General features: G+C 38.7%; 2 protein-coding genes across 13 annotated transcripts in view; one reads left to right on the forward strand and one right to left on the reverse strand.

Annotated features, from left to right (window-relative positions):
• Positions 1-1,185: 1,185 nt before the first annotated feature.
• On the reverse strand, positions 1,186-6,431 carry LOC120791590 (P2Y purinoceptor 2-like). 8 transcript variants are annotated; one of them, XM_040130062.1, is made up of 7 exons: positions 6,324-6,431; positions 6,187-6,237; positions 6,000-6,080; positions 4,773-5,126; positions 4,011-4,179; positions 3,297-3,642; positions 1,186-3,211 (listed from the first exon to the last, which is right to left on the reverse strand). In XM_040130062.1, exons 4-7 carry the CDS (start codon positions 5,107-5,109, stop codon positions 3,017-3,019), a joined length of 1,047 nt encoding a protein of 348 aa, XP_039985996.1. In that variant the 5' UTR covers positions 5,110-5,126; positions 6,000-6,080; positions 6,187-6,237; positions 6,324-6,431; the 3' UTR covers positions 1,186-3,016. The 8 variants fall into 8 exon arrangements, with proteins under 8 accessions (XP_039985996.1, XP_039985994.1, XP_039985999.1 ...); XM_040130060.1 differs by having other exon boundaries at positions 6,172-6,237; XM_040130065.1 differs by lacking the exon at positions 6,000-6,080.
• A 2,541-nt stretch (positions 6,432-8,972) lies between these two features.
• LOC120791588 (F-BAR and double SH3 domains protein 2-like) overlaps positions 8,973-19,272 on the forward strand; it is a 68,032-nt gene continuing 57,732 nt past the window's right edge. For 4 of the 5 annotated variants that reach the window (XM_040130055.1, XM_040130053.1, XM_040130052.1 and 1 more), the window contains exons 1-2: positions 9,222-9,242; positions 13,434-13,531. In XM_040130055.1, coding sequence (XP_039985989.1) covers positions 9,222-9,242; positions 13,434-13,531 — 119 coding nt within the window. Of the gene's footprint in view, positions 9,243-13,433; positions 13,532-19,272 lie in introns of all 5 variants that reach the window. The other variant, XM_040130050.1, reaches the window with a different exon arrangement.

Raw genomic sequence — 19,272 nt, forward strand, 5'->3', positions numbered from 1 at the left:
CCAAATTTTGTTTTAGAGGTGCCCCTGATGCTGCATCACATTTTTGCAGCCCAGTGAGTCAATTGTCATTTGGGTCCTGGGGTGAAAGTAAACATGTAGGTAAATCTCAGTTTTGTAGAAAAGAACATGTAAATTTATGTACATATGTAAATATGGGTGGCTATAGAGAGACGGACCATACCTGGCTTTTATAATTTTAGCATACATTATGTATGAGGTGATATGTTAGATCTCCTGTAATGGGAAAGACAGCTGCACTGCACCAGTGAGTGACATTTGTAATCCATCAATCAAAAATGGGCAAACTCCTCAAGCACCATCATGCGTATAAGATGAATTGCTGGTTGAGATCAATACGATATATCTGCTTTTTCACCATTTGGGTGCAACCTTTTAGTGAAACTGTTGCGGTTTCCTCTTTTCTAATCATGAACTTTTAGAATCTAAAGTCCTACACACAAAAACAAACACACACACACACACACACACACACACAAACATGGTGTACACATAGCCAGACTTCAGTTATGCAATCTCCATAACTGTAGGAAACCACTTCCACATAAATGCACACACACACACACACACGCATATTTATTCTGTATGGTTTCATTAAATAAACCAACCAGTGGCTGCAGGGGATTAGTGGTTGACATGCCTCAAAGTCATGCAGCTCAGTTGGCTTTAGTTTACATCCTCATGGATTTTAAAGAGTGTACTATTATCATAGAGGTTTTTTAGCCACTCATTTTCATATTTCCTTATGTTGTTACGAGATTATGACAACATGTCTGGAGGACTGGATATTTATTGGCTGAAGTTACAGTTACATGTTTTTATTTGATCTTTTTTATTACTCTTCTTACTACTGTTAGGATTATTATTAAATGTTTTCAAGCTGAAGTGTTGCTGGTAGGTAGGAAGGATAAAAACACATTTATTTCATCGACTTTGTAGATTGACATTTATATAATATTACATTTTTCTGTATGATGTTTTTACTCTTGAAATAAATAAGGGACGTATTTTAAATACCATCTTGGTTGCTGTTCCTGCTGTTGACATATAGTCATTGCATTTTAGTGTTTGTTTGCTGTTGTCTGTGAGTGTTTGAGGTTCAACTAGAATTATCACCCCCGGTTGTATGCCTCTGCCAACCAGTCAAGTTGCAGTTTACATCCATGTCTGTCCAGACTCATTTATAGTGATATACTGTATGTAGCGAAGAGTTTGAAGGAATTTAATAAAAGGTATTAAGTGTATATTTCATAGTTATCATTATAAATTCTTGAGTTATGGCCAACGTTTGTGCCAGAATTAATGAAATTCCCTCCAGTCTGACCTGATGTATCGCATTCACAAAAAATGGGATGGACGTGAGGTCACACTGACCCTGACATTGGACCTTTCACCCTTGAGTCCAAGTGAAGGTTTGTGCCTCAAGTGCGTTCCTGAGATATCGGGTTCACGAGAATGGAGCAGAGGGCCGGACGGAGAGACGGACGGAGAGACGAACGGACAGCCCCTGAAAAAACAAGGCTTCTGGCCGGTGCAGAAGCATAAAAAATGAGTTGAGACTCCTAAAGCATCAAAGGCAAAAGCCTTTGATGCTGCCTAAAAGTTTTTTAGGCAGTATCTCCCCCTAGTGGTGGTCTTGTCTTCATTAAATGAAAGGACCGCTGATAATGTAAATCAAGTGTAGCCAATTACAGTGAGATTCCCAAGTGGCTCAGCTACATTGAACCAAAGGTTACTCTTGCCACAAATTACAGTTACTACTTTCCAAACTCATAACCAATAGGCTGACATGAAATACTGCTGCTCAGAAGCTGCACTGTTGTAATAATCAAAGAGTAACAGATAAAATAATGTGACATTAAAGGAAAGAAAAGCTACCTGCTTTGCTAAGAAAATGTCTTGCAGAACGATAGTGACACTCAGTCAGCTATTCGGCTATTGTGCAAGAATTATATCTTTCTTCACACAAATTATGGCATTTAGATTAAAACGTGCTGTATGGTACATTATACAAATGAGAAAAAAAGGTAGCACCACAACCATATTCAAACCATATCATCAAAATTTGTACATGATTATTACAGAATGATTTTTACTTCCTTCACATTTTGTAACACAAAGTGTCACACACACACACACACACACACACACACACGCAACTCCGGCACATTCAAAACAAGCCTTGAAAAGCACAGAGTGGCTGAACAGAGAGGGGAACGCAGACATGTCTGCCCACTTTGTCAAAGGAAGGTGAGCTGAGGAAAACTTGTTCCTACACAAACATACAAACAGGCTGTGAGGCACCATGTACTTTAGTTTTATCAATATGTTATAGCTTTTTAATCGTTTACCAAAAAAAACAACCAAAAACATCTCAATCCTATCTTTCAGTCCTTTAAATGCTTAGTCAGGAATACACTACGTGATTTAGATGTTTATTTACAGCCTTTTGTCATCATAACTGTACTGTCCATGTTTTACATCTTGTCAAATCTGAACAAGCACTTCAACTGGTTAAATGAAGGAAATCTGAATGCAGTGTGCTTGAATGTACCTTGTACAACTCAGTCCTTAGATTAGTTATTCTAAGACTTTTAGAATACTTTTTAGAAGACTTTTAGTCAAATAAGATTTTCAAAATTCTGAAGTCTTACCCTGGTGTTTACTTACTTGCAGTGACATTTCTAAATAAGGACTGTGCTTGTACAGTTTGTGTCTATTCTATATAAATAAAACCGTAGATAAAAACGAAAACACTTATATTTGCTTGAAGAACATTACATAAGGTTCAATTATTTCTTGGAAACACATTTGCTCCTTAGCAGGGAGACATGACCCTCAGAAGTCCTGTGCTTGCTAAGCAGGCAACTTGTACTTTATATTGAAATGTGCGCTCTTGAAGCAGTTGTGGGGTGTCACATTTACCAGAGGAGACTGGCAATAAGTACAGTTGCCGCAACTTTTTCCATTTTTTACCATGATAGTTTCAGGTATTGGATCAGAGTTGTGTTGTCAAGCAGTGGCTCACACCTCTGGGTCTTGATGAAGATGACTTGCTCTTCTTTGGGAGGTTACAGCGGACGTCCTGCCCAGCCAGGAAGTAAAGGATGGGGTCCACACAGCTGTTGGCACTGGCCAAAGGTCGGGTGACCTTGTAGGCAATACTGGAACCCTCCAGCAAATTACAGCTAATCTGATGAACATATAAAAATGTGACATGCTGAGCTTTTAAAGCCATTATAACGCATTTATTGTGTAAAAACAGGGCTTGTCCTCACCTGTGCTGGATTGACCTGCCTCAGGTATCTGAAAGAGTAGTAAAGACTCCTGGTGAGGTGGAAGGGGAGGAAGCAGAGCATGAACATTGCCAGGACAATGATAATCATCTTCACTGACTTCTGCTTGGATCGTTGGGCTGCCAGGCCTCCCCTCTCCCCTCCAGCTCCCCCTTCAGACCCCCAGCTAGACTCTAGAAGCTTCCGCACCATGAGGCCATAGCAAACCATGACCACCATGAAGGGCAGGGCAAACATGAGCAGGGACACAACTGAGCTATATACCAGGAAGTCATCAAAGAGCTCGGGGCTGGTGGTGTCGTAGCAGATCCTCTCAGTGTCCACATCCCTGGCAAAGGAGATACCAGATTTCAGTAGTTTAGGATAATAAAATTCAACTGCTACCTTGTTTGGGACTGAACCACAGGAGAAGATAGGAGTGATGAAAGAAAGGAGATAAAATGTAAACGCATTAGCTAGCAGGTTGATTGTTTATTCAAGTATGCCCATAAGGCACCCTAAAATAAGGAGCATGGCAAAATTTATGTGCCACAAAATTCAATAGTCCACAGTTTAACTCTATTATAAACGCTTTCAATTCAGTGAACAGGGATATTAGGTAAGTAAGGGGAAGATTAAGGGAAAAAGAAAGAAAGAAAGACAGAAAGAAAGAAAGAAAGAAAGAAAGAAAGAAATAGTTTTAAAAATTTTAATCACCTAGTTCTTGAGAAGTAGAGAACAGGTGCCTGGCAGAATAAAACACAGGCCCACACAGCCACAGACACCAGCCTGGCCCGACGAGCGCTGACCCAGTAGAGGGAGCGGACTGGATAGCAGATGCCAACAAACCGATGCAGACTGATACAGCACAGGAACAGTATGGAACCTACCAGAGTGAGATTATTGATTAACTATCATTATAAATTTAATCCATATTAGCTAGGATATGCTGCATCATAATGTCTTCTTATCATTTTATATCTTATTCTATAATATTCCATTGTTTTTTTACAATTTTATATAATTTGCATTGTATTTATATCATATGTTTTGTTTCATACTGCATTGTACCATACTGTAACGTATTGTAGCCTACAGTAATGTATTGCATGTTATGTTGTTTCGTATCGTATCGTATCGTATTGTATCGTATCGTATCGTATCTTACGGTAGCATGTTGTGTTGTACTGATTGTATTACTTACTAGGTCATATCATGTCACCATGTGTTGCATTTTGTCTATTCAAATCATATATCAAATTGTACCATATTAGATTAGACGTACCATTTCTATATGTAGTATATCATTTTGCATTGAATTGTATATCACATTGGATATCTTATATCACATACATTGCACTATATTGTATCATATCGTATTTTCCTGTGGTATATCATAATGCTATAACTGTGAGATATCCTATATCTAACGTTGTTTTTTGGTGTATTGTATGGGTCTGTACTATGCCAGAACTGTACCGTATAAATTGGCATAAAACAGGAAGCGTATAAGCTTGCAGAATGGTTCACTGAAGGGCCAGTCATTCTCATCAGCATAGTAATAGATGAGGAAGGGCAGAGTGAAGATGTATAGAGTGTCACACATCGTCAGGTTGAACATGTAGATAGTGGATGGCTTCCAGCGCTTTGTGCGAAACACAATCACATACAATGCTGTGGCATTCAGTGCCAGGCCGATCACAAAGACCAGGGCATAGCTGACAGGAAGAAGAATATATTTAAAATCTTCGTTAAATTCACAGTAGAAGGCATTGACATTGGTTTGGTTAGTCTTGTTGTTGTCAAAGGTGGCCATCTTGGTTGTGGGAACACCTGAAAGTAAGATAAGAAAAAAGTTTAGGAACATATTATGAAATACAATGTACTTAAAAGTATATCAATTCAATGTTATGACACAACAGCCTTTGAACCTGTACGCATTTAATAAGCAACAACTACGAAGAAGTTATCCTTCCATTCAGAAATAGACAGTGTGGAGACAAAGGAAATGGTAATGAACGTGAGAAAGTGACATCAACTTAGCTTACTTTTGAGGATGCACCAAATCATTCACTGTGTTATGCCTCAGCAGGACAGTCCAATATAAATCATGCCATGTTTAAGCATAATCGACTAGCCCATTGTGATGTTGCAATCAAATTTATATAATCCAGTTTATAGCTTGAGTCATCCATTTTAACTTCATTTTGCGAAGCAAAATTATCTTAATGCCGACTTCCTTTAATCGCCGTTTTCTTTTTGAGTGGGTGGTTGAGTAAATGAGAGAAGCATTGTGAGAAACTGAGAGAAGAGAAGAGGATACTTAAATGGCGCCACCCATATTAAATCATAACTGATTATAACTGCCTATTTTAAACCCCCTTTCAGGCTTAATACATGAGTCAGTGCGTAAGTAAGCATGCAATTAAAGTAAGATGTGGGTTTTATGTCTCTGATAGAGAGACATTTATGTACTCTATATATCTGTAACCTGTTGTACTGTTCCACCGCCTGGTCCAGCAGGTTTATCTGATGACACATCACAACATCTAGAGATCTCTGACACACTAATTATCTAAGCTTATTGTCTCTTTCTCATCCCCCGATAGAAAAAAAACAACTCTTAAGTCTTTTAACACATCTGAGCTGCAGAATATTCAGACAAAGTTTCATGCAGACTTGTGTGGCAACAACTTTTTACATAACTTTTAGTGAAGCTGTTTTCTCGTGCAGAAAAACAGCACTCATTCTGGCATTTTGCATGTCAAAGTTTTCCAAACCTCACGGCTGTGAAAGGGAGAGACAGAGGAATCATTTTTAACTCAAACCAGACCCTGTTTTGAGACCCTGTTCAAAGCTTCCTTTCTGTTTTACTCACTGGCATGCACGCTACCTTAAACTCAGTCCATTTTTCTTTTCCTCTGTAGATCTGTTCACCTGCAAACTAGAGTTCAAACCAGTCATGTCATATCACACAAATGATGCCTAAATAATGTCACATGCAAATTAGACAGTAAATGCCAGACTTACTTGTTTCACAGCTTACAGATGCGTAAACCTACAGTGCTCTCTTTTTTTTTCCTTCCCTGACATTTTCTCTTCAAAAACATTGCCTCTGGCTCGCTCCGTACCCTTCACTCTCTTTTTTTTTTTCTCTTCAAACAGATAACAGACCTCGGACAGAGTGCCTCCCTTTGTACTTCCCCAAATTCTCCTGTCCTGTGTGTTTCCCATACCACACTGAGCACTACTTACTATTCAGCAATAATGTAATCGGTGTTATTTTTTGTTAAACAAACATCCATGTTGTATTCCAAGAAAAACACTGAAAAGCTCCCCTCCACAAAGACAAAATCTCTAAAACGTTTGAAATTACTCACACTGTATGAATCCTATTGCCTCTCAAAGACTGTCATTTGTTGACCATCCTGTGTAGTGTATCCTCATTCTTATGAATAGTTACAGTGTCTGTTTGACTATGATGATTATGGCGGTTTAATGCTGAATACTTCAGAAGCATGAGTGAGTGAGAAAAACCTCTGGAGGTGTGTTCCTGCCTGACAAGCTGTAGCCTGTATACTGTGCGTGAGCAGCTGTGCCTGAGGCTCAAATATTTGTCTTCTAGTCGAATGGCCAGTGACTAAAACAAGGCTGTTGCCAGCTTAAACTGTTCAAATATCTATTTTTTAGTTTGGTAAACTCAGAAAGACATTATGCTACACTGTTAAAGTAGAAATAGTAGTTTTTAAATCCCATAGAGACTAATAAATTTAGTCTTTACTATGATAAATATAGGCCTATATGATTATCAACAATGACTGTTTATTTTGTAATATAGCCTTTGATAGGGCAGGGGCATTAAAAAAATTCTTATTTCAGTTAACTATTATTTTATTTATGTATTAATTCTACCACCAATTCAGAGACAAAATGCCTTTTGAGGACAGGTGAATCTTGGTACAAACAACACACAGCTACTAGCATACAGAATTTGCAAGCGCAGAATATTACAAATCTCCTGAATATTAAGAATATATATTTTGGGCCCTTTTTTAAAACATTGTTTGTGTCACCACCAAAGTACAGTGGGCCTGACATTCATATTGAGACAAACAAACAATATACGCAGAATGTCTTACCTATTAATTCTTGCGTTTCACTCAAACATACAGCTTGTGAATTGAGACAAGCCATGCACACTGCATTTAGTACTTTTAGTACAAGCACCTCACTGTAAACATTTCTTACCTCTGTATGGCTAAAGGTATGCAGATGCTCCTAAGCCAAATCATTAGAGAAATCATAAACCATAAGCATCCTGGCAGAATCCTAACAAAAACAATAAGATCCAACAATGACTGAGAGTCATTTTCTTCCGTGGCGCTGGCAGAAAGATATGTGTGTGGGTTAGAGAGATGTGTTTGTTTTTTCTGCATGCGAGTGTGTGTGTGTGCATGTGTTTGAATATGCGTGCTTTAGTTGGAATTGTTATACTGTGAGGAAAGGTGAGAAAGAGTACTTAATGTCTTACCTGCTGCAGAAACTCTGTGTATTAATGATTACACAGCCCTTAACCTTTACCTTTGCTATAGCACGTAGGAGGCATGAGGTAAAATACTTGCCCTTCCACACACTTTTGTCTGTCTGGCCAAAATTAATGCTTCCAGGGGGTCAGATATTATTTCCACTCACTTTTTTTTGTTAACACATTTCTACTTTGAAACCTGTCAACCATGTAACAATCTACTGTAGTTTGGCATTAGGGGCACCAGCAGTGTGAGCACTTGTATTTCTTGGACAATTTAATCCATCTATCTATCCGTCGACTACATGCCACAATGTACATTTTAATACCTTGTTAATTTTAAACCATGAGAGATCACACCCAACACACAAACATACATACACAATCATATGCATTGGTGCACTGTATCAAACCGGCAGCTGCCGGGTGCCAACTCATTATAAGGTTTTCAATGTATTCCTTTAATTGTTCTCTCAGCACCCACTTCCAATCAAACCAATGACCCCAATTTGTTTTCTCCCTGATATCCCACAGATTTTCGAGTTATAAGAAGTAATTTAGATCACCTTAAAATAAATACTTATTTTATTTATCAATCTTTATTTTTAGTGATGTTTGATATCATCATTTCGGCTGAATCCAAAAAATATTTTTGTAATTATTATTATTTTTAAAACAATCCGCATTTGAGGAAAGGCGAAATGTTTTTTTTTTACATTATGTTTTTCGTCCTGTTTTACGACGATCGATTTTTCTTTGATCGACTGCGGTTTCTTGTTGCTATGCAGGTCTGCAGGACGCAGCCTCCTGCCAGTGTCAGGCTTTTCTCTTTCAGCAGGCTGGAGCAGCAGGGGTTTTTTAGTTTCCGTCCTTCTTGCCCCCTTATTTGGTTTAAAACACCGTTGCATAAGTGTTAATTGAGGTTACCGTCGACGCCGGGCGTGAAAAGGCCGAACAAAAAGCACATCTTTCTGCACCCGATGTTTTTAGGCACAGACCCGGTGCTAACCCGATTTTTGCCACGTTGTGGCGCCGTTGGGCTTAGTTGCTGAAGGGGATCCCCGTTAATACCCCCCCCCCCCCCATTCTCTCTGCTTTTTCTTCCCCGCCCGCCTGCTCCCCAGCTCCACAACACAGTACAGTACACACTAGTCCTCTAGTAGTGGCAGCAAGTGTGTTCAGTCTCTCCTCGTAGCTTCAGTTTCTGCTCTGTATAAACTAGCCATTTATCATCAATCATGGCCGCCGGAGTACAAATCTAACGCCCGTCTTTCCTCCCTGCCGTCGTGAGGGGAGGATTTTTGTTTGAGGAAACAAAATATTAATCCCAGACTGATTTGGATTTCCTCTTGGAATTACAATACATCTCACAGGGGAAATACCATTCATGTCAATACTCCAAAATGCAGCCGCCGCCGAGGAAGGTGAGTGATTTCCAGAGTCCGTTATGTTTAAGCTTGGCTGTACAGACAATGACAGATAACAGTGTAGTAACCTTAGATGTGGATATTGTGTTTCACTGACCACACAACAAAAAAGCGTCTGATGCTGAACGTTGTAGAAAAATTAAAGGGGAGAAAAGACATTTGCTAGCCAACATTAGCAGCGTTTGCTAGCTAGGTTAGTCAGTAACCTAGTGACATTAATTTGCATCTGTCCAGCCGTTGTACCGTGAACCGTCAAACGTCAAATAACGTTAGCTAGAAAACGCTAGGCGGGCTAACATGAGGCGTTTTATACAAAGCACCGGAACATATTAGTAAGTGAACATGATATCGTTTTTGTCCTTTTTAATACGTCCTTTAATAGACATAACTTTAAATGAAAAAATATATAATAGCATTTTCACGCTAACTTATGGCAATAACGTTATAGCTAGTAACATTACAGCAGTTAATGCAGTCCACAATTTAACGTCAATGTAGTGTAGCATCGGTGTTACTTTGCTCATTTATATATCGTCAAACTGTGACAACAGTCCTTCAGACAGCCAAACAAAAGCGATGCTTCTTGTCTCAAAGGAAGACCTTCAATCCGTCCATGGTCGCATCAAAGCTGAGCAGACAAAAGCAAAACAAAAAAAACAAAAAATCAAGAAAAAGAAACCACACACACAGAGGAGACATGCTGGTAGAGCCATGTCTGACACTGACTTATCGATTCTGTATGGGCTGAGAAAAGATCACAGTCCCCTATAGCTGGTACCCTGTGTGTGTGTGTGTTTGTGTGTGTGTGTGTGTGTGTGAGTGTGTGTGAGTGTGTGAGAGTGTGAGAGAGTGTGTGTTGAAGTTGCTGGTCCATTGGTTTCCATGAGCGTGTGTATGTTGTCCTGAAATAGATGCATGAGAGCCAATTACCCTGCTGTGAACCCTCTGCACAGTTTTCTCTTAATTACCACATGTTCCCCCCAGTGCCATTTATGCTCTGGGTTTCTACACACAGACTGCCCTTGAACGTGTCTTGTCATGTCTTTAAAACACATACACATACTGGCACAGGTTCTTTCATTATAAAGGCCGTAGAGGCCACTATGGTTATCTTGTTCCATTGTGTGTGATCAAGTGCACCCTATTATATTAATTTTGTAAGATCTCATTCAGCAATTGTCAGTGTTTTTCCCCATTCAGTTTGCCCATGAAAATACTTCTAAAAATGAAACTGAATTTTCAAAATACTGAGGTGTTTCCCCCTGTCAATGTGGCTGGCACACTCAGTACACTCAGCCCACAGCACCACAGCCAGTGTATCAGTATTTGGTTGTTCGATACTAATAATTTCTCTCCCAGCGCAACACTACAGCTCCTTAAGGATTTGTCTGTGTCTCAGATCATCTGCCTACAGATTGAGCTCATCGGACACTCGTGTTAATTTTATGTGGCTTAAATTAAAGATGGGTGCTGAAGAGGTTGAAAAAAGGCAAAACATTGCCACAAAAATATCTTTTTTTAGATATTATGATACTATCTATTTATATATCAATTTACTTCTTCTTTATAATCCGAATTACCAGAGACACACAGGGAGGTAGACAAAACAATAAAACACAGTATAATGCAGCGCGAAAGCCCAGCAATAAATACTAACATTAAGTTTATAATGTTACATTTTTGTGAGACTTTCTAAGGGAAGCACTGGCTCAACTCTATGATAATTTTTGAGGCTCTATTTTATAGTCTGCTTTATTGATTAGTATTATTGTGTATTCCCTCATTAGGGTTGGCAAAATTAACTACGTTTATCAAAATACTGACAGTAGGAATCCTTTATCAATTTAAATTAATTTTTCAAATTTTCAATACATGCCTTTAATCTGACATTATCTGCTGTGACATCTAACTACATGTTCAACCAACCAATCAGCCAACAGCTCAGTATCTTTTAACTGGTCATCCTGTAATTTAACAGGACAAACATATCAGATGTGAGCCAACACGAGAACGGAAATACATGCACTAATGTACATATATTGTTCGAGTAAACCTGATTTTTTTTTTTTTTCATCTTGATATACATTTCTCGTCACAATCTAATCGCAGTTCCTCATTTTTCTTCTCTCATACATACATACACACATACAGGTGGGATGTGTACATCAAAACCACAAAATATGCATGTCACTGTTTAGGTTACATGACAGGTACCACTTTCTTAGCTTTATAGACCTACCTGCTGCATCAGCTACCACTACACCAGCTGAACCCTTTTCCTTTAACATGAACTCTTATATACTGAATTTCTCTTTCACTTTTTCTCATAATTAATGTCTCTACGTCCAGTCTTTTTCAATGTCGCTTTCATCTTCTTCCTGTCACTGACTGTGTATGTCTTTCTCAGTCTCTCCATCTTCTTTTTTCTCCCTTTCTAGTCTCACTCACACTTCATATTCTTCCCCCTGTTCTCATACACAATCTCCCCTCAACCACTCTTCCTCTCACTTTGTCCCCCCGTCTCCCTGTCACCCTTCGCCCTTCCCCTTCTCCCCCTCTCTCCCTCTGGTTTCCTTTGAGTGATAGAAGGTGAAATCAAGTGAAGTCATTTAGCCCTGATAATGTAATGAACCACTCCCTCCTTATCTTCAAAGACACAGCACATGAAGGAAAGGAGCTCTGCAGTGTGTGTTGGTGTGCGTGCTAGTTTTGTGCATGTTATGTTGTTGATTGTTTTGTCTGAACAGAACAGTCATGAATTTGCCCACTGTTACTGTGGTGAATAGCTGATGGAATTCACCCGACAATACACAATGACCTTCACAGTGACTGTGTGTGTGTTGGCAGGAGGTGTGTGTGTATGTGCTTGTCGGTGTGTTATTAAGGGGTGAGCTCTTTGTCTGTTTCTGCACAAGACTCTGTGAAATAGTGCAGGTTATAGCCCCTGATTTAACCAACCAAATTATTTTGTGTATTACGTGATACAATTTATGTGAATGTGTGTGTTCCTTTCAGGTGACTCTAGAGCTGAACACACTCAAGATAGCTGACAGGTGATTGGCAGATAGGTAGATTGATGGGGGTTAAATTGTTTGTGTGTGTTTGTGTATATGTGTATGTAGGCTACAGTGACTGAGGAGCTTTTTTGATAGATAAAAAAAGATATATTACATAACAATCAGAACTTGAGTTAGCACCTTTTGCAGAATCTAGCCATTCAAAGCTAAAAAAAAACAAAAAACTATGACCTTGTCTTTATCTCCATCAACTCCTTTGGGATAGACACTGATTTAATCAGGAAAATCGTAATGGAATAAGGATTTTTATCTGTATTTACCTTAGCAGTGTACAATGAATATAATGTGTAATATATTTTGCACTGTATAGTCAGTGAACTTAACTGGGGGATGGAAGAAGTTGTTGGGTGATACCGATGAAAACCAGTCAGAATATTTTTTAATCACTACCCCAATAATTCTACAGAGAATTGATCAGCAACAATTTTGATAAAATGTGGATTTTCGAGTTGTTTAATCAGGCAAAAATGTCAAATAATTGCTATTTCTATCTTCTCAAATGTGAGGATTTACTGCTTTTCTGTGTTGTGTGTTGTTTTAAATGGATTATCTTTCACTTTTGGACTGTCTGTTGGATGAAGCAAGACATTTCAAGATGTTACCTTGGGCTGCACAACCTTTGAGAGTCCAATGTCACTATTTTTTGACATTTCATAGACTAAACAATTATCAAAAAATAATCAGTAGATGACTTGTTAAAGAAAAATTGTTATTTGCAGTCCTGTTGCACAATGTTACTGCATTTGTCACATTTGTTGTGCGACTTTTTGTGATTTCATGCAAAATTTAATCTAACCAGTGGTGGTTGATATTAATCCTGAATGTGTATATAACTTCCAGCAAGTAGAGGTACTCATCATTCTTTGAGCTGTTTTATGACCAGAAAAAGACAATATTTTAGCGCTACTACGATATCCACAATCACACATGATATCTAGTTCCATATCCTATTATTAATATTTTACGAACACATCAATATGGAAGGACAGGTGATTTGTCGTAGTGTTGGGTTTTCTGTAGGTGAATTTGAGCCAGGAGATACATGTCTGCAGAGCAGAGGGATGAATAAATGACAAATCCTTTACTTGACATGTCTTTTTGTTTGCTCCAGGTCAAGGTGACACAGGAGCTGAAAAACACACACACGGAGCAGATGACAAGACTGCACTTTAAACACCAGTCTGAATGTGACCTGCTGGAAGACATGAGGTATGAACGAATCTCCGTCACATGCTTGTACTGACACAATCTTGATCTCATCCACTGCAAAAGAACTGAGGAATACACCGACCAACTTCCAGATGATTTGAAATTTAGTCGTTATTGCGGACTGCATGCACACAAGAACACGGCCCTGCACAAAAAGAGAGAGAAACAACTAATGAGTGAGGGAGGAGTGGCATGAGAGAGAAAAAAAGGAGGAGCGGTATTGTCATATTTCAGTTTTTTTGAGAAGGACAAAGGGTCGGGAAAATGACGAAGGAATTTCCTGCTGCCCTCTTCCTGCTCTCCGACTCTTTCTTTCTTTCTCTCTTTCTTATTTTCCAAATTTCACTCCGTATCTCTCTCCGTCATCTTTTCCCTCCATTTTTTCTGTCTCTTTTGCTCTGACTATCTTTTTATCTGTCTCTCTGACTCTTTTTCATTTTGGCTCTGTTCTGTTTACTCATGACGTGTGTGAGTCTGGCAGTTTCCCTTTTGGATTTGGCAATGGGAGGAAACCCTGGTTCCTTCACACGCTCTCATTTTCTGTGTTGACTAAGCATTGATTATTTATGACAGCAAACTCTCTAACACTCTCTGCTTCCATCCCAGTCTTTCTCCCTGTTTCTCATTTCCATGCTTTCTCTACCTCTTTTCTCTCTGAGACTTCTCTCTCTTTCTCCCCCTTTCACTCTTGGGGGCAGCTCCAGCTGTTTGAGAACAGATTGCCTTGTTGCTGCTGGGTTTTGGAGAGTGAACAAGGCACTGGTCTCACTTGTGGGACAGAGGGAGAGCCAGTTAAGCATATGCAACCACAATGTGTTAGTTCTTTCAGTCAGTGAGGGATGGAGCTACATGCCACTGGGTAAAGATCTCCAAACTGACTTTGTCATCTTCATGGTTGAAAGACGCTGCCTGCAGTGTTTTCTCAGTATTTTCCTCTAGTCTTTAATGTTTTGTAATTATTTCTGAAGACACATTCTCATGGTGAAAAAATCAGGAGCAGCAGGGTGGTGCAGTGATTAGGGAGACTGCCTTTAAATTGGGAGGTCTGGACTGAAGCCCCTGCAGCAAGAAGCATCTGCTTTGTTGATGTTTCTTTGAGCTAGACACTGAGCCCCTACTAGTTTTTCTTTTCTCTAGTTGATTTGGCAGTCATCTGACTTTTAAAGAATATCGTAAAAGATCACAAAGGTTGGGGAAATCTGAAATTTACATCAGAAGCAAGATGGCCTTCCAATGCACACTAACTCCGACCGCTGTTACTGTTCTCACAACCAGCTTTCTTTTCAGCAGTACAGTACCTGGGGTGCTGAAAGAACAGCAGCCAGCTAAACTGTCAACTATTTCACCAATACCATTGAAATGACTGATCTGTTCATTGGACAAAAATACTTTTCAAGGCTAAATGAGAAGTATGGAGTGAGGAACTGTTTTTATTTATTGGCATTGTTTTTATTTATTGATTATTTTACTTTTTTGCTCCTGCCCACCAAAGTTTTATATAATTAAACAAAGTTAAACTGGAGCACTCATGGTAAAACTATGAGCATCTAACATTTAAAGCATCCTTTATCGATGCATTATAGGTGCTACATGCTTGTCTCCAATTGGGTGTATATTTGAGGGAGGGAAAGCAAATCTTTTCCTTGAAAAGGAGCATTGATGGCTGCCTAGAAAAACATTAGTGGGGTTCTGCTGCACTTTCTGTTGTTGTCTGTCAAAACATCATGTGAAATACTAAGATGGTCAGTCGATTAGTCGATGGACAGAAAAATAATTGTCAACAATTTTTCTAAACACTCCCTGCTTCCAGCTTCTGCCATTTGAGGATTTGCTTCTTTTCTCTGGTTTATATCTTTGTAAACTAGGGCTGCCCCCTAATAGTCGACCAAACGTTAGTTCATCAGAAGATTCTTAGTTGACCAAGTTTGGATTGGTTGGTTGGTTGCAGGAACAAAAAGTGAAACTCAGTCACTCAGTCAGTCGTGGTTATTAGACAGAGATTACATATCACCGGCAGATAATCCAAAAGTGTGGGATCATTTTGAGAGTGTAAAGGACGACCCCAAGAAGGTGACCTGCAAACTCTGCATCATTTGTCGACCTCAAACATGGCTTGTAATTTGTAAAACATGTAAGTAGCCTAATGTTAGCCACTTAGCATGGCTGCTCGCTCTAATGTTAGATAGGCCAGATAAATATGCACTATTAGGCTTATCCAAGTTTCATAAGTTGCGTGATGTTTTGAAATACATCAACAAAATATTAAATCTCCTTGCTGGTTGTTCTGACACATTCAGAATCGTTACCATTTTTGCCGGTGTCATTAACAGGCGGCTTGCTTTGTGCGTGCACATATAAAAATCACATTTTAAAGGGCTAATTATTATGGTTTAGTATTTGTCTGTAATGTAGCACAGTGTTAACAGTGTTACTTATAACATTCTTTTCCGGCCGTAGAACTCAAACCATCTAGTCAGTCAACATAGAATAAGCCCAGATTCTATTCTAAAGATTTTCTCATACACTTATTCAATGGAAATTCTAAGGTAGCAGGCAGATGAGTTTATGGCTTTAAGAGTGGATTTTGCGGCTACAAGGACAAAAGACATTAAAAAGGTCTATCCCTACTACTGAATAGACAACACTTACAGTGGTTTCTGTTTTTCTGGTGGTCCATCATCCTGAAGCTTTTGAGGCTTTAAAAAAAAAAAAAAAATATATATATATATATATAAAATAAAACATGCGCGGTTTGAAATATTGATGTCAATGCATTTTCGATTGCGCCAACTAAGCGTGGCAGCCCTAAACCCGATACTTCACAGAGTCGTCAAACTCCAGCTCTTATAAATTAATGCATCCCCAACTTACTGTAACATTGGTAATGTGGCAGTGATTTCCACAGAAAGAAGCAACTCTTTACCTGTCCCTATCCAGGGTCAAAATGCAGAGCTGACTACGGAAGTGATGCCTACAAACATACAGTGAATGGACTATAGTAGCAAGCTAGCCAGTTAGCTAACAGTAGGACATTTACAGTAATGCTAATTAGTGTACATTGTCCCTGTAAAAACACACTTTTGATGGACCTGGACTGAAACTATGACTCCAAAACTGTTTATATGGACTTATATCTTTTGGCTAGACTTTTGCTAAGGTGCTAATGTCATGACAACTAAATAACCTCCAAAACAATCATTTTTAAAATAGCAGGAGTGTGCAGGACAAGAAAAGTGTGGCGATATAATGAAACATACACTGTTGAGAGACACACATTTTCCTTCGTAAAGCCTACAGTAGATTTTAACTCTTAAATCCCAAAAGCTGCTCTGATGTTATTTACCCTAATTAATCCAGAGGCTGGCTTTAATCAAAGCACACACTTACACACATACGCACATACACAAGTTTCTATAACTGTGATGCATTCAGCTTATGTGTTGACCAATTGTAAAAGAAGTGAAAGATAAAATACAAGGAATAAAAGACAAAAGAAAGATCATCAAACAGACAGACAGAAAGAAAGAGAAAGAGCAGTGTCTTTGATCCTCCAGGACTGCAGTTTAGCTGGACTAGTTTTAGGAGAGAGGATAAGAGAAAGAGAGACAGAGACAGAGGAGAAAACGATGACGAGTTGGTGGACTCAGGGAGTCAACTTGGTGTCCTCAATCCAACTAAATCCTTCATACCCTTATGTCTGTTTCAACAGCAACACAAACTCATTCACACAAACCATCCAGTGCTGACCATAAAAATAGGTCTCATACATACTTGTATTCACCTTGTACACATTTAGTAACGTCGACTTACCTTTCATACCCACTGAACCTTACTTTTGCTGAATAAGAAGATACTTTCAACTAAACAGTGGAGCTTTGACAGTTATAGGTATTGCAATTGTCTTATATGGGTTTTATATTGGTGTTCATATATTGCTTTGTAGATTTGGATCAGTGAATGAAGCTGAATTGCAAAAAAACAGGCCATCTTCATGGCACTATGCTTTGCCTGGCAGCACTGTGTTTGCAATCTGTCTCTACCTCTCTGTAAAGTTTTTTTGGTATAAGAGAACTTGTTGACAGGTTGTGATGTCAAATGTGTGACTTGTGACATACTGAAGTGGATGCTACTTAGAGGTTCAATATAATGTGGAGATGAGGATAAAAGTGTCAGTTTTTGCACATGATGCCTGGACTACATCAGACTGCAAAGGACTGAAACTCAGGCTGCTGTAATTTAGGAATTTACTCCCCATGTCTTCGTTTTGTGTAGCACATTTGCATTGGATAAATGAAATGTGTTCTTCACTCAAATTTATTGACTAAATCCTTGGAATAATCTGGAGATAGCATTAAAACATAATGGGTTTCCATGCTGAGTAGTTAGATGAGCCTCCCCAATTTGAACCCAAAATGCTGTCAGAGCTCTCATTATGCTTTTCTCTGCTGCCTACATGATTAGGAAGAGGAGGAAAAGAAAATCAAGGATTCATTTGGAAGCAAAGAAGACCCAGATTAATGCAATGCTGATTCACAACCGGCTAATATAATAGGTGTCCTCTGTAATTGGTGAAATGACAGCACAGACAACTTCTTCTATTATTCTAAATCACAAGAGGATCGCAGGTAATACTAGGGGACAAAGCTGAGATGGCATAAAGATGACAGGGATTTTTCTGTCTCAAAATGAGAGGGTGTTCCTTCAGCCATTACCTCCTGAGGCTTTATTTTTTTATTTTAAGAAGAAAATATATTGAAATGTATTACATCCTAAGCAGATAGCTAAAGTAGTTTAAGGTATTTTGAAAAAAAATAACCAGACAATTAAGTTCTAAGGAACTGAATATAATCCACCACTGGCGCATTCGGGTATAGCACTTGTACGCAATACTTGTTGTATATGATACAGTATTTTTGTTTATGTTTTTCAGTTGATATCTATGTACCATTTTCACATTTTCAGAATTTGTGTAATAGAAAACACTATGCTCAATTAACTTTAGTCCCAGTTGGAGCAGTGGCAACAGATACAATTTCCTCTGTTTAATTAACCATGGCAGTGCACTAAGTGTTATTGTAGAGGCTTTATTCTGTGACAGATGCAAGTCTTAGAATCTCAAACTGTGACAAAGTGACATCCACCAGCATTTGCTGGAAATTGCATTTTTGTTTCAGGAATGTCATGGTGTCTCCACAGAGAGATCTTTGACATCTCTGTTTCAGAAACCACAACTGGTCAGAACAATCGTCTGCTGTGATGTTATGGCCACACTCCTTCATTTAGACTGAGAGGGAGCAGTTTCTTGTATATCTTGGTCATCTCCGTCTGCTCCTGTTTCCTTTTTCGATTTTGTCACAACATGAAAATAATGGTCTGGTATTGGAATACTCTTTTCCTTTGACCTCCACCGCATTGAAGTCAAAGCACAACATAAGGCCTTTGAATTGTGTAGGAATTTGGTATCTTGCTTAACAACCCCAATTTTGAACCTGTTATAGTCATAACTTATGTTTTTTTTTTTTTTTCAAATTATGCAGTCTGTTCTGGTTTGCGCAAAATTTAGCAGTCCAAAGAAAGGGCTGTCACTAAAGTTTATGGCTATGCATAAAGCTAATGCCTTCAACATTAGCATACAGCCCCTTAAAGAAGTAACATATAGTAGTGGGAACTTAGATTTCCTTTATTATAGCAATTACTTTAGTTTTTTCATTTTATTGCTCACAACAGATTGTCAATTTACT

This window comes from Xiphias gladius, chromosome 7, assembly GCF_016859285.1.
Source record: "Xiphias gladius isolate SHS-SW01 ecotype Sanya breed wild chromosome 7, ASM1685928v1, whole genome shotgun sequence".
NCBI classification, from domain to species: domain Eukaryota; kingdom Metazoa; phylum Chordata; class Actinopteri; order Istiophoriformes; family Xiphiidae; genus Xiphias; species Xiphias gladius.

Coding starts and splice junctions, on each gene's coding strand:
- LOC120791590 (XM_040130059.1), bottom strand. CDS start 5,160: ATGTTCCTAAACTTTTTTCTTATCTTACTTTCAGGTGTTCCCACAACC. Junction 4,180..4,772: donor GTTTTATGCCAATTTATACG/GTACAGTTCTGG, acceptor TCACTCTGGTAG/GTTCCATACTGTTCCTGTGC. Junction 3,212..3,296: donor GGCAGGTCAATCCAGCACAG/GTGAGGACAAGC, acceptor TATGTTCATCAG/ATTAGCTGTAATTTGCTGGA.